The 12,902-nt window shown below is 38.3% G+C and overlaps 1 protein-coding gene across 4 annotated transcripts in view; it reads left to right on the top strand.

Annotated features, from left to right (window-relative positions):
* ARHGEF28 (Rho guanine nucleotide exchange factor 28) overlaps positions 1 to 12,902 on the top strand; it is a 290,776-nt gene that overhangs the window by 243,056 nt on the left and 34,818 nt on the right. For all 4 annotated transcript variants that reach the window (XM_081053984.1, XM_081053985.1, XM_081053983.1 and 1 more), the window contains 5 exons: positions 952 to 1,083; positions 4,314 to 4,414; positions 7,273 to 7,311; positions 7,406 to 7,453; positions 11,942 to 12,427. In XM_081053984.1, the coding sequence (XP_080910110.1) occupies positions 952 to 1,083; positions 4,314 to 4,414; positions 7,273 to 7,311; positions 7,406 to 7,453; positions 11,942 to 12,427 (806 nt within the window). The remainder of the gene's footprint in view (positions 1 to 951; positions 1,084 to 4,313; positions 4,415 to 7,272; positions 7,312 to 7,405; positions 7,454 to 11,941; positions 12,428 to 12,902) is intronic.

The raw sequence follows: 12,902 nt of genomic DNA, 5'->3' as shown, positions 1-12,902 counted from the left end.
TCCTGTTCCTTTGAGCCACAGGAGCATTTTGGAACACTGTACTACCTGGATGAGAGAACTTAGCACCAAACCCGTGCTCCCCTATAGTGTATAGATAGTTGTTTGTGTCTCTTTCCTCCTTCAGTCTGTAAACTCTCTCTAACTACATAGTTATCGGATGGCTTTTAGCACCTAGAACAGAGTAAGTGCTCAATTTGCTGGATCAAATCATCAGAGTGTTTTAGGAATATTTGTGGGGTCTTCAGAATGATACCATTCCATATGCTAGTTGAAAACCTCTCATTGTAAATAAAAAGCTGCGCTTTCTTGATGTGATGTTTCTCAATCGTACTACATCCTAAGAGTAGCCTTTCGCGCTTGTTTAATGTGCAAATCCCGTTTTCTCCCCTGGGGAATCTGATCCAGCAGGTCTAGGATGAGGAGTGGGAATTTCTATTTTTTAAGGCACGTTTAGGGGAAATACTCTTTTAAGAACAGTTTATATGTCAGAGTAGAAAGTCTTAAAATCCTAGTGCCTGATATATTTAAATTAATTGATTTTTTTAGCATGCTAACTTACTGAAAGTTGCACTTGAGTTATTTTTCTACAACAAGTTTGTTTTTTTAAATTGAATTCTCTACTATAAAACGATGCTTAAAGTATTGGTGTCGATTGCAGGTTGGCAAGTGTTTCTGTAAAAGGCCAGAAGGTAAATATTTTAGACTTTGCAGGCCACATACATTTTCTGGGACACATTCTTCTGTGTGTGTGTGTGTGTGTGTGTGTGTGTGTGTGTTTATGTGCACACGTGTGTGTATTTTAACAACTCTTTAAAAATGTAAAAACCAATTTTAGCTCCTGGGCCATATAAAAATAGACGCAGACCAAATACAGTTTGCCAACTCCTGGTCTTGATTTAAAAAATATATACATAGTCATTTTTAATTTACTTTGGTTTTCCTGCTTCTTAGCTGAGAGCCTACAAGTTGCCGTGAAGTCCTCCCAGATGGGTGAGGCATGTCCATCATCCGAGGGAGGATGTGGAGAAGCTGCCCTGACAGATATGCTCAGTTCTCATGACGTGCCAGGATCGCCTACTGTGTGTAAGTGAAAATGGAGGCCTTTGCAATGAGCCTGAACATAATCCCTGCAACATACAGTCGTTACATAAAATGAAGGCAATGACACTGTTTCTATGTGGAGGTGACTTCATATGATTTTTTAAATTAGAGAATATCTGAACACTTGAAACCTATATAATTTTACTAGCCAATGTCACCTGAATAAATTTGAAAAAAAAGAAACAAAACCTGAGAATAAACACGCTAAGCCTCTTTTACGTGTAATAATGACACTGCTTAAGGACAGGGACTTAAAAGACAGTTGGTGAGTTTTACTGCTGTGTTACCCAGGCGAGCTTTGGACCTTCCCCCAAACCTACCCTGCCTCATTGTTGAGATAACTTATTGAATGCAGTTTTGAAAGAACTTTTAAACTCTTTTGGGTCTTTTTGGAAAAGGGTCCCTGCAGTTCATTAGAGAACAAGTCATTTAACTTAATTTATGCATCGATGAAGACAATGTAACTTAAAAAAGTAGAATCACAGACACACACACATACACACATTCACATGCATATGCATGCAAACACACATACACACATAATCACAGACACACACACATTCGCATGCATACGCATGTAAACACACGTGCGAACACAATCACAGACACACACACATATACACATACGCATGCAGACACACATGCACACACAAGGTTTGGTGGTGTGGTTAAAGGCAGAAGTGCCAAAAGATCATTGATCAGTATCACCATACGTTTTAGTTCAGGTCAGAATTCATTCATTAAAACACTATTTCATTATTTTTTAAATACAGAAAAATAGAATGTAGAAAATTGATTTAGGTAATTTCTCTGAACCTAATTATGTTATTATATGTATTTATAAGCTAACTATTTAATTCCTTAAAGGTTCCTGAGATAAGAGCATAGAGAAGAAATTTTTTTAAAAGAATGTATTTTTCATTATGTTCAGGCGATAAAAACATTACTCCCACCAGATCTTATATGCACCAGAGAAAATGTCTTTAGTAGCTAGAGATTGGAGGATTAAATTGTCTTAGAATTTCTTTAAAAGCATCCCTTGGTTAATTAAGATATATGGAGGCAGTACAGTTTTTTTTAATTATATACTTTTTTTTTTATTAGAACCAATAATTATTTTCCCCTCTCAAGTTGTGCTTTATCTAATCCTGGGTTTCTATTTTCAGAATGTGCACATATGTTTTTCATCTCCACACAGCCCAGATTCATCAGGGGAGTTGTACTGCCCTGGGTGGTTTCCATTTTAAAGACGAACCTCATTATGCCATTGAGGAAGTTCTATCTAAAAATACATGTAGGGACCTGCTGCTCTCAGCCTCACCCTGCAGACAGCTGGGAAGGCCTCCATTCCACTGTTGCAGCTGCTCAGAGCACATAGCCACACCTTCCCTCCCCGCAGACCAGGCAGTGAGGATTCTCCCTGTTGGTGGCCACACCTCCCATGACTTGGGAGAGTTCTCAGAGACCCATGACATCTGCCAGATCCCCCAAGAGACTCCTTACAGTGGCCTGATATCAGGATTCTCAGGATATCAGGAGAGGAGGGGCATGTGGGCGGTGTCCTGTACCCCAAAGACTTATTCAGTTGTGGGCTGGACTGAAATATGGTGCTATAAGAGCTTGATTCTCTTTATGAAGTCGACAAGGGCAAAATACTATTCCTAAATGAGGGTCTATCCCTGAATGGGTCCATGCTGGGTTTGACTTTAAGAACTGGGCTCTTCTAAATCAGGCCCGTGTCAGTCTGAGGTTATAGACCAAGCAAGGCCCTCTGTTTTTAGTCCTCTCTATACTACCTAATCAGGTAGATGAGTATAATCTCCCTCTAAAATTCGGAAGACCCTCTCATCTACTCTGAAATCCAATACAGGAACAGAGGGACTTGATCTATATTCCATTCTTCTGCTTTCAGCTGACTCACCATCAGCTTCTTTTCCCATTTGATGGTTCTCCTTTCTACCAGGGGAAAGAGAGAGAGAATGGCTTGTTGTTTTGGTGATGCTTTTGGCATCTAAGAGTTAAGAATAGTTCCCTACAGTGGAACCAATTTTTTAGTGACAGAGAAGTCTCTATAGAATGTCCCTTCACTATACGTGAACAAGCATTGACTGGCTTGGGCAAACTGAAGTTAATTTTTAGCTGATATAACTTGAAGCAGTTTCTGCTTAAACAAAAACTTCTTTGTAATAGAACAGTCCTTTGGAGTTCTAGGGGACTCTCATTGAAACAAAAAGAAGTATTTCCTTTATCAGAAATAAAGTTTCAATATGGCACCGGGAAAAAATTGTAAGCAGTGTCACAAAGTGAATATCTATTTCATCAGGATCCTGATTAGACATGATTTCAATGAAATTCTGTGTGAAAGGGCTTTGGAAAGTCTAGTTTTAAACACTATAAGGTGAGCATAGTGTAAGTTTTAACTTACATGGGTAAAGAAATAAAATCCCACCAACAGAGATTTAATGGATGGAGTGAAAACTGTATGTGGTATTTAAAAATATTACTGGACTAGAAATATTTCTGTGTTTTCATAGGTTAGATATGCAGTATTTATAGTATTTGTGAATTTAGAGCATAAGCAAGAATTGTGAAGAAAAAACACACACAGGGAAATTGTTTTTAAGAATCAGTTAGTTAGTGATAGGGGGAGGTTCTCAGTTTGTATGACTGCGAAGTCATAAAGTTTTAGCCAGGCTTACCCTGCTCAGAAAGATGTTCCACTCCTGTTGTTGGACGACTCCTTCTTTCTCAGCCGTGTTTATGGTCTGCCGCTCTTGTACTGGTCACCAGGGAGCCTTTCGTAGACCTGTCTCCTTGGATCTGGGCCTGCTGGCCCTTGCTTTTGTCCTATAATGCCTGTTTTCAATTTCACCCTCCCAGGCGGCTTTTTCCTGTTAAGTGAAAGTGAGGTGTAGAATCTACCCTCTCAGTACCACCACCATCACATGAATACCTGTCTGCAAAAAAAAGAAGAAAAATGAAAAGAGGGGTGGTGATTGGTGTCATTTCTCAGTTTGGTATCTATTAGTATGTAAGCTCCCTGAGGGCAGGGACTCCGTTATTGTAGCGCCTCATCTAAGAGTGTTCAACACATGGGATTTTGTGATGTTTGTTATTTGGAAATATGTGTCAGCTGTGAAGAAAAGAACCCAGTTCTCTGGCTGATGTTTGATGATGTCCTTTTTGTTTCTGTCTCAATGGCGTGCTTCCAGCACTAGTCACAGAAGGGACAGGAGGAAGAGGCTGTTGGGATGTGGATCCCGGGACCCAGGGTGTGGGAGCCGACTTGGCGGCCTCTGATGCAGGGGAGAAGGTATTGTGAACTGCTTTGTTAGTAAATGGCACCGGTTACATCGTGTAATAAAATCACCTCAGGCCCTGGTCTGTCCATGGGCACGAGGGGTAGAAAAGTGTTTTTCCTGAATTGTTCTCAATTTCAATATTCATATTTAAACTTCCTAACTTATTTCTTCTTCAAATGTTCTTGCTCTTCCTATATCATCATGTAGGTGTAAACAAAGAAACAATTGAAAAGATATTAAAAAGATTTAAAACTCGAATGTTTATTTGTGTGTCTGCGCTCTCTTCTGGTCTCACTTCTCACTTTCTGCACTGAAGCGTCTGGCTTTTCACCCACTACGTTTAGCAACTCTTGGCCAAGGGGTGGTCCTGGGGATCGGGCCTTTATGCAACCAGGTGGCACTAAAGTGGCACAAATAATTTTGACTTTGGAATATTGCTTGCTTCTTTCCCTTTTTTTTTTTTTGCTTGGGGCCTCTTTTTTGACATACTATACGCGTAGGTTATAACACTTTTAAAAATTAAATGCATGAAACTTCCTATGAACTTCAAATGAAACTGAGATGTCAGAAACAGAGAGGGAATAAGAATATGATTCCGGCAAGTAGCTTGTGGGCCTCCCCAGGATCAAGGATTTAACTTTATCTAAAATCAAATTAGGTACATTGCCAAACAAGCATGTGTTAATGTGGAAAAATGACATACGTCAGATCTTTATATATGTAACATTTTACATAGTATATATTTTTGTGTAAATATAGAAATGACTGAGAAACAAAGTCCAAAGGTTTTTTTTTTTTAAAAAAAATCCATAGAAAAAGATGGCTGTGATTTAGTGTTTTAAACTTCATAGGCCAAAATAAAAATAGGAATGCATATTTTACTCCACTTATTCTGACTGTAAGCTTTCTAACTTATTTCTTTTTAAAATATTCCCGCTTTCCATCCTTTTCAGTGCAGACTTTGCTTAAGTCTGTAGCTTCCAAATGCTTTTATATAATATTAGAGGAAGGGAGGAGAAGGGAATTGGTAAGTAATCGTTTTCTCTTGATTGGAAAGCTGTGGTAGCTCCCACTCCTCAAATCTTTCCCTCCCATGATTCAGTCACAGGTAAGTGAGACTAAGTGTCCAGATTCCTTTTCGGATGAACCTGTCTGGAAGAGTTTGCCATTAATAAAGCATTTTAAAAAACGAAATGAACGGACATAGGGCAGGATCACTTGAAATCAAACTTTTAAAAAGTGTATAATTGATATTTTGTAATTATATTCCTTAATAAAGTAAGGTGTGTGTGTGTTTTTTAAAGTATTTCTGAAAGAATTTTTAAAAAATGAAAATTTTCAGCCAAATGGCAAAATATCCCATGTAAATCACTAACTGCAGCTATGCACATTTACCACAAGGTGGTGGAACGACTCCATTAAACAGATGACATTAAAAATTCCTGTCTAGTCTCAAACCTGGTGATTCTTGGAAATTAGTAACCACATGTAGCACAACACAACTCATTTCTATGTTTCTAATTTTTATAGACTATAAAATTTATATATCATGCTATCTTCTTATTACAAAAACCATGGAGTGTGGAGCAACGACAGAACCAGAAATGCAGAGAGAGTTCCAAAACTCACTACAGAATAGGGGTGCTGAGCTCCCATTATCTTCCAGAGGGTTGGTCACAGATTTAATGATTCCAAACTTCATTTCCTTTTCCATCCTTTGTCCTTCTCCTATTAGAGGTACTGGTTAATAATAAAATCTTTCTTTAATGGACAGTATGGGGAAAGAGATCTGGCTAGCTCATCGAGGCATCATCAGCTAAAACTAAATGAATTTGACACATCCAAAGTTACATGAGCACTAACAACAGACTGTTCCTTGTGCTTTCAACTTAAAGCTGCTCAGACAAGAGCAATGGGAGACAGTAGCCTCTTGGAGGACAGGAAATCTGGTGATGTCCCATAGCATAAGGTGTGGAGTACATCGTGGGTGCCTGGTATTTATTTATAGAATGGAGTGAGCTGCCATTTCATGCCAGGCATTGTTCTGAGGTTGGCAGATATAGACTTAAACACACAAAAGAAATCCTGCTATTCATTGGCTTACATCCTAGTGAGAGAAGACAGATGATAAATGAATAGACAAATGTTCATTTCAACTCTGGAAACTGGAAATCTTCACTATCCACATGTGCTGTTAATGTGTAGGTAGAGAGACGAGGAATGAGACCCCATCCCTCAGGAGCCGATGGTCCCTTGTTGCCTTATTCATGTCCTCTGCTGATATGGCTTCTACTAAGTCAGTCACGAGGGTCCAGTGAACTCAGAGGTAGGATCTGGTGCAGGTCAGCTAAGCGCTCCTTTTTGGGCCACCTCTGGGTCTAGTTTCTTCTTCCCACCACTGACTACTTTGGCTTTGTGAATCTCAAACATTGTGAGAGGAAGCAGGATGTTCTGATGTTCTCTAGTTTCCAAATCTGGCCTCCACGATGCAAGGGCCCAGCCTTGCCTGGGAGACAACTTCAACCTTGGCACAGAGAGTTTGATTTGCATTGTGGCTTGTGCAAAGTAAATATGGTCACTTACTGAGAGTGTGCAGCACGCACTTACCATCATCCCCTTGATGTTTTAAGGGATGGTTGGGTGTAAAGCTGCCATGCATCTCAAATACCGAGTTTGCAGAGAAGGCTTTCATCAAGTTGTTGTTTAATTCTATAGGCTTTGATTTCTGAGAAGAGACAGAGTCACTATAGAAAAGTTTAGAGAGAGTGAAGTGATTTACCCAAGGTCATACTTTTGGGAACACTACAGTGCAGCTTTCCCAAAGTAGAGTGATTACTCATTTTTTTATGTTTTTATTTATGTATTTTAGGTGGAATATAGAAGTTTTCCAGGTTCTTCACAGTCAGAGGTGAGCTATGTGTACCTGAAATATACCACCGTCCTCTATTTGTAGATAATGAATGGTTTTTCAAGAATTTAACACTTAGGATCTTATTTTTCAGATTATACAAGCGATACAGAACTTAACCCGTCTCTTATATAGCCTTCAGGTAACTGCACTCCTCTAATTTTTGACATTGTGAATGTTTCTCTTAATGCGTTTTGCTTTATTTGATGATTCCCAGACTTTAAAAATTAGAACATCTATGAGGTAGTGAATGATCTTAAAAGAATGCCAGCCCCCAATTGTAACTCAGCTAGATACGTTGCACTTCACCTGGTTTTGTAATCACAAGGCAACACCACTACTACATTTTATACCATTCTTCTCTGAAACCATAAAACAGTTCATATCTTTAAAAAATATTGATGAATATGATCTGGCTTGAAGTTTACAATGAAACTCTTAGGTGAGTGTAGCATGACTTCACATTTTCTGGTGAAAACTTAAATTCACGCCTAAACTTTTTTCCCTTCCACATGTTAGCCTTAGGCCTTTAGAGCAGTTAAATAATTCATATGCTTTTTCATTCTTTGGTTTGTTCATCCACCCAGCATTCACTGAGTGCACTCTCTGTGCTGGATACTACACAGAGGCCTGAACCCACAAAGGCAAAATGACCACAAAGCCTGCTGTCAAACGGCTTGCTGTCTGTCAAGGAAAGACAAGCATAAACATCATGCTTGATTTGGGATTATAGGTTTGTATGGTTCCTTAGGCCGTGCATAAGAAAGACTGAATACATCTACTTGCTTAATTTGTAGATTAAGAAATATTTTAAATTATATCAAAGCAATGGTTGTATTGTAGAAAAATTTTAGGATGCACATAAATAAAATAAAATGACTTGTGATTCTATAGAGAGAATTATAATTGGCATGTTGGTATATATTTTTCTTGTTTTTTTAGAATCATTTTATATATAGTCTTGCAACATGTATCTTTCCATGTCATCAGTGATTATCCTGTAGCACAATTTTTAATGGTTATATAATATTCCAATCTGTGGAATTTATCCAATTCCTCATAATTTATACGTTTGTATTAATAAAACTCTAGTGACATCCTGTACACTAATCTCTTTGAACATATCTGAGAGTTTCCTTAGAATCAATTATCAGTATTATTTTTTTAGGTTTTTAGTAGACATTGCTAAAATAATCAACACCCCATTCTACTTCTCAATTTAAAAATTGGTCAAGATATCTGATTATCTTAATTTGTGTTTTTTGAACTACTTTTGAGATTAAACTTTCTTTCCTACTGGTTTATTAGCCAGTTATGCTTCGTATCTCATACCTGCTGAATATTAAAATAAAATAAAATTAAGTCTGACTTTAAGTTTTCACCAGAAAAAAATGGAAAGTCCTGCTACATTTGACGTTTTCTTGTTTATACTTTGACTGCATCAAGACTTCTTTCTCTTATGTTCTATCGATCATCTGCCTATTCTTGCTCTAGTCCCACTCACTATCTTGATTATTAAAGTTTTGGATTACATCTGGATATATGATAGTACTAATTTCCTCTTACTATGTTTCTATGCTTATCTGTATGTTCTTTCATAAGAGTTTTTGAATTATCAACAAGTTTCTTACCTTTCTACCAAGACTGTTAAATTAAAATCTCATTATATTTACGAATTAAGTTGGGAGAATTGGCATTTTTGGAATAAGTAGTCCTCTTGTCTGAGAAGATGTTGTTGGTCATCTCTTATGTTCTACTGAATGGAATTTTTAAAATTAATTTCTCCTATGGTCGTTGCTTATAATAAAGGTATTGATTTTTATATGTTTATTTTGTAACTGGAAATTAATTGAATATTATTATTATTTTAATTTTGAGGGGAATATTAGGGAACAGTGTGTTTTTCCAGGACCCATGAGCTCCAAGTCAAGTCGTCGTTTTTTCAATCTAGTTGTGGAGGGCGCAGCTCCCTGGCCCATGTGGGAATCAAACCGGCCACCTTGGTGTTATGAGTATTGCTCTCTAACCAACTGAGCCAACCGGCCACCCACAGGCAGCTCAGCTCCAAGTCAAGCCACTTTGTTCACTCTAGTTATGGAGGGTGCAGCTCCTAGGCCCGTGTGGGAATCGAACCAGTGACCTCAGTGTTTTGAGCACTATTCTCTAACCAACTGAGCCAACTGGCCGCCCCTATATATTATTTTTAAATAGCTTTTCTGTTGATTCTTTGGAGATTCCAGGTAGAAAGTAAATATTTGAAAATACTGGTATGGCTATTCTTCAATAATTATATCGATTTTATTTTCTTGGCTTACTGCTTTGGCTAGAAATTCTGAAAATGTATTAAATAATAGTGCTGGTATAAGCATCCTCATCTTAGTCAAGATTTAGTGGGAATTCCTTTTGTATCTTACATTAGATAATACTGGTCTGGGATAGATAATCTTAGAGACTGAATTTATTATATAAAGTAAATATTTTTTATTTTAAATATTAACTAAGTGATACAATTTGAGCATAGTTCATTAATTTTTGGGAGATGAAAACATTGAGTATCCCAGCGTGTTTTGCCTGATGAAAACACTCACAAGGTTATATCTCTTCTTTTCAACCTGAATGCAGCCCTATGTGGATTCGAGGTTCAGAAAAGCCAGGTGACCTAAATGACCTAATTTTTGCAACTCATTTGGTTGAAGCAACATGGGAAATATCAAATTCTGTAGTAGATTCTCTTAATTAAAGCTTTTGAGGTGATCTAAGGATGTGGGCTCTGAGAGATTTCTGTTCATGGCACAGTCCTCTCTTTTGAAATTGAATCTCGTATGCATGATTGAAGTTTTTACATAAGCATTTTTTGAATCAGATGAAAATGAAATTTGATCCGTGTTTAGGAGAACAGAATTAGAGATGAGGTATAGGCAAGGCAGAAAGGAAAGGACACAGAGTTATTCTAGCAAAGAAAAGTTAAGAGAGAGTGAACTGGGAATTTCACTAAACTTCAAAAGTAAGTGCTGTTCTCTGTCCTAAATATCCAACTTTAAGTGTGAAAATGAATACTATCCAATTTTTGAATTCTACCTCTGTGCTACAGAAGAGAATGGTCTCATCCCAAATGTTAAGTAGATCAAGACTACTTCGCGGTAGTGTTTAGTCTAATTGTAACCCTTACGTGAGAGGGATCATTGTCTATGGTAGTTCTGACATATAAAATACTGGATTTTTATTTGTCTTACTATATTGATGCCCTTAAGATTTGTTAGAATTAAGTGAGGTATGATTGGCAATTTGCTCTAGCCAGGTCCTGAGTCCTGAATGGCTTATTATTTCATAGTTAAAGATCAAAGTAATTAGTACTAGTCTCAGTGATCATTGTTCTCTTTATAATAATATCTAAAAGACATTAATCAAATATTTATATTAATTTGAAATTAATTTTTTTTTCATTTTTAAAAACATGAATTGTGTCGAAAATGGCCCCAGTGAATACATTTTTGAGTCTTATTCCAAGACAAGTATCAATTTAAAATGCACCTTAGTTCTTTAACCTTCAAAAGTATAGGAAACTGCTGATCTAACAAAGAACTAATGGTCAAATCCCCATCTTCCCAGCATGTGTTATACCGACAGTTTTAAAAATTCTTAGGAAAGAAAAATGTGAATTTATCCCTGGGAGAGTAATAATTTCTCATAATGAGTCAACACACACACACATACCCAGTATGTGGCCATTTTCAATTTGTCCCTTCTGTGCTTCTTTGCGCTTTAAATGGGAACTTTTAAAATTAAAAGCTTCCAAGGGCATTCACAGAGATTATTTTTTGTTTTGTGGAATCCTTCCAACTCTTGGCAATTATTTCCTGTGATGCTGCCAAACTTTTCATAGGCAGATACTGTAACTCAAAATGTTTTTTTAATCTGGTTGGTAATGTCCTCTGGGCTTTAGAATATCTATGTTTCCTTAGTCATTCCACCCTCCTGTTAGCAATCTATTAAACAATGAATTTCAGCTTAGTGTTTTATGCATGACCTTCCTGCTATAATACAAAGAAATAACAGTAATGAGACTAGCTTTACCACTTATATGTCCTAAATGTGATATTAACTGCTATGCTTGGGCAATTATACTATAAAAAGATTACTTGCTGAAAGTCTGCAAGTGGTTGACTTTTTCTTTTTATGTCTTCATATATATAATGTAGCTTAAGTAATTTCTGGTTTGAGACTCAAAGCGTACTATCAGGTTTAGATAGATTCTTAAATTCTCATAAATTCTGAAAGAGAGTGAGACATAGAACAGGAATGCAGAGTCTTGTGAATTTGTGTGCTGAATTCTTATCAGAAGATTTGCTTAAATATTATCCAAAAGCCAGCAACAAACCCCAGTATGAAAAGAGGAGGATGAGTATTGCTTTTCTGCTTTATTTCTTTAGAATATAAATTCCAAGGCCGTACCACTAGGAAATGTAGACAAGCCTATTTGAAGAGCCAAGTTTAGTCGTTGGAGGTAACTTAGAAAAAAGACAATATTAAGAGAGACCAGTTCAGTCATGCTTTTGGTATAGAGAGGTAGTTCTAACCCAAAGTGCAAACAATATGGAAGCCTTTACTTCTTCCCTCTCTGCTCCGACAGGCCGCCTTGACCATTCAGGATAGCCACATTGAGATCCACAAGCTGGTTCTCCAGCAGCAGGAGAGCCTGTTCCCTGGCGCCTCTTTCCGAGGCTGCGCATTTCAGGACCAGGAGAAGTACCGCCACCTGGAGAAGCGGCATGAAGAGCTGGTTAATATCCACAAGCTCCAACACCAGTTCCAGCAGGACCAGCGGCGCTGGCACCGCAGGTGTGACCAGCAGCAGAAGGAGCAGGAGGCCAAGGAGAACTGGCTGCAGGAGCGTGAGAGGGAGTGCCAGTCACAGGAGGAGCTGCTGCTCCGGAACCGTGGGGAGCTGGACCAGCAGCTCCAGGAGTACCAGCAGAACCTGGAGCGGCTGAGGGAGGGCCAGCGCCTGGTGGAGAGGGAGAGGGAGAGGATGCGGGCCCAGCAGAGCCTGCTGTGCCGCTGGAAACACAGCCGGCAGAGTAGCCTTCCCGCAGCGTTTTCTCCAGGAAGCACAGAGGTACGGATCTTCTGAGCTTGCCAAAGCAGTGTGTAAGGCAGCTAGCTTCTCGAAGACAGCTTTAGTCATGGTCTCCCTGTTGCTTCTTGTGTAAGAGCTCACAGGAGTTGCTCAAAATGTAGATAGCAGAAGCTGGGAACTTTCAGAGACAATGCATATACGTCTTGATTTGAACTATGGAAATTTGAAAGGCCTAGGTCCTACTGGTTCATGGGCTCATTGTAGTCTGAGCCGTCCTGAGCCAAGGGAAAGAACACAGAATTGATTCGACCCAGTAAGATGAGGTTTGTCCTGGAGGAACACTCACCGTGAGCCTGCTGTCTTCCCTGTAGTTGGAGGACCCTCTTTATGTGGTCTAGGCTTCAGAGTTCTGTATGGGTGTACCTTTTAGTAGATCAATGATCTATTAACGTGTATTATAGGTACTGAATTTAGCAAGTATAATATTATTCTGCTATTCTGAGCTTATTCTCTT

The sequence above is a fragment of the Rhinolophus hipposideros genome, assembly GCF_964194185.1.
Source record: "Rhinolophus hipposideros genome assembly, chromosome: 7".
NCBI lineage: Eukaryota > Metazoa > Chordata > Mammalia > Chiroptera > Rhinolophidae > Rhinolophus > Rhinolophus hipposideros.
The sequence above is the reverse complement of the archived record's forward strand: the minus strand, read 5'-3'. Positions and strand labels throughout refer to the sequence as shown.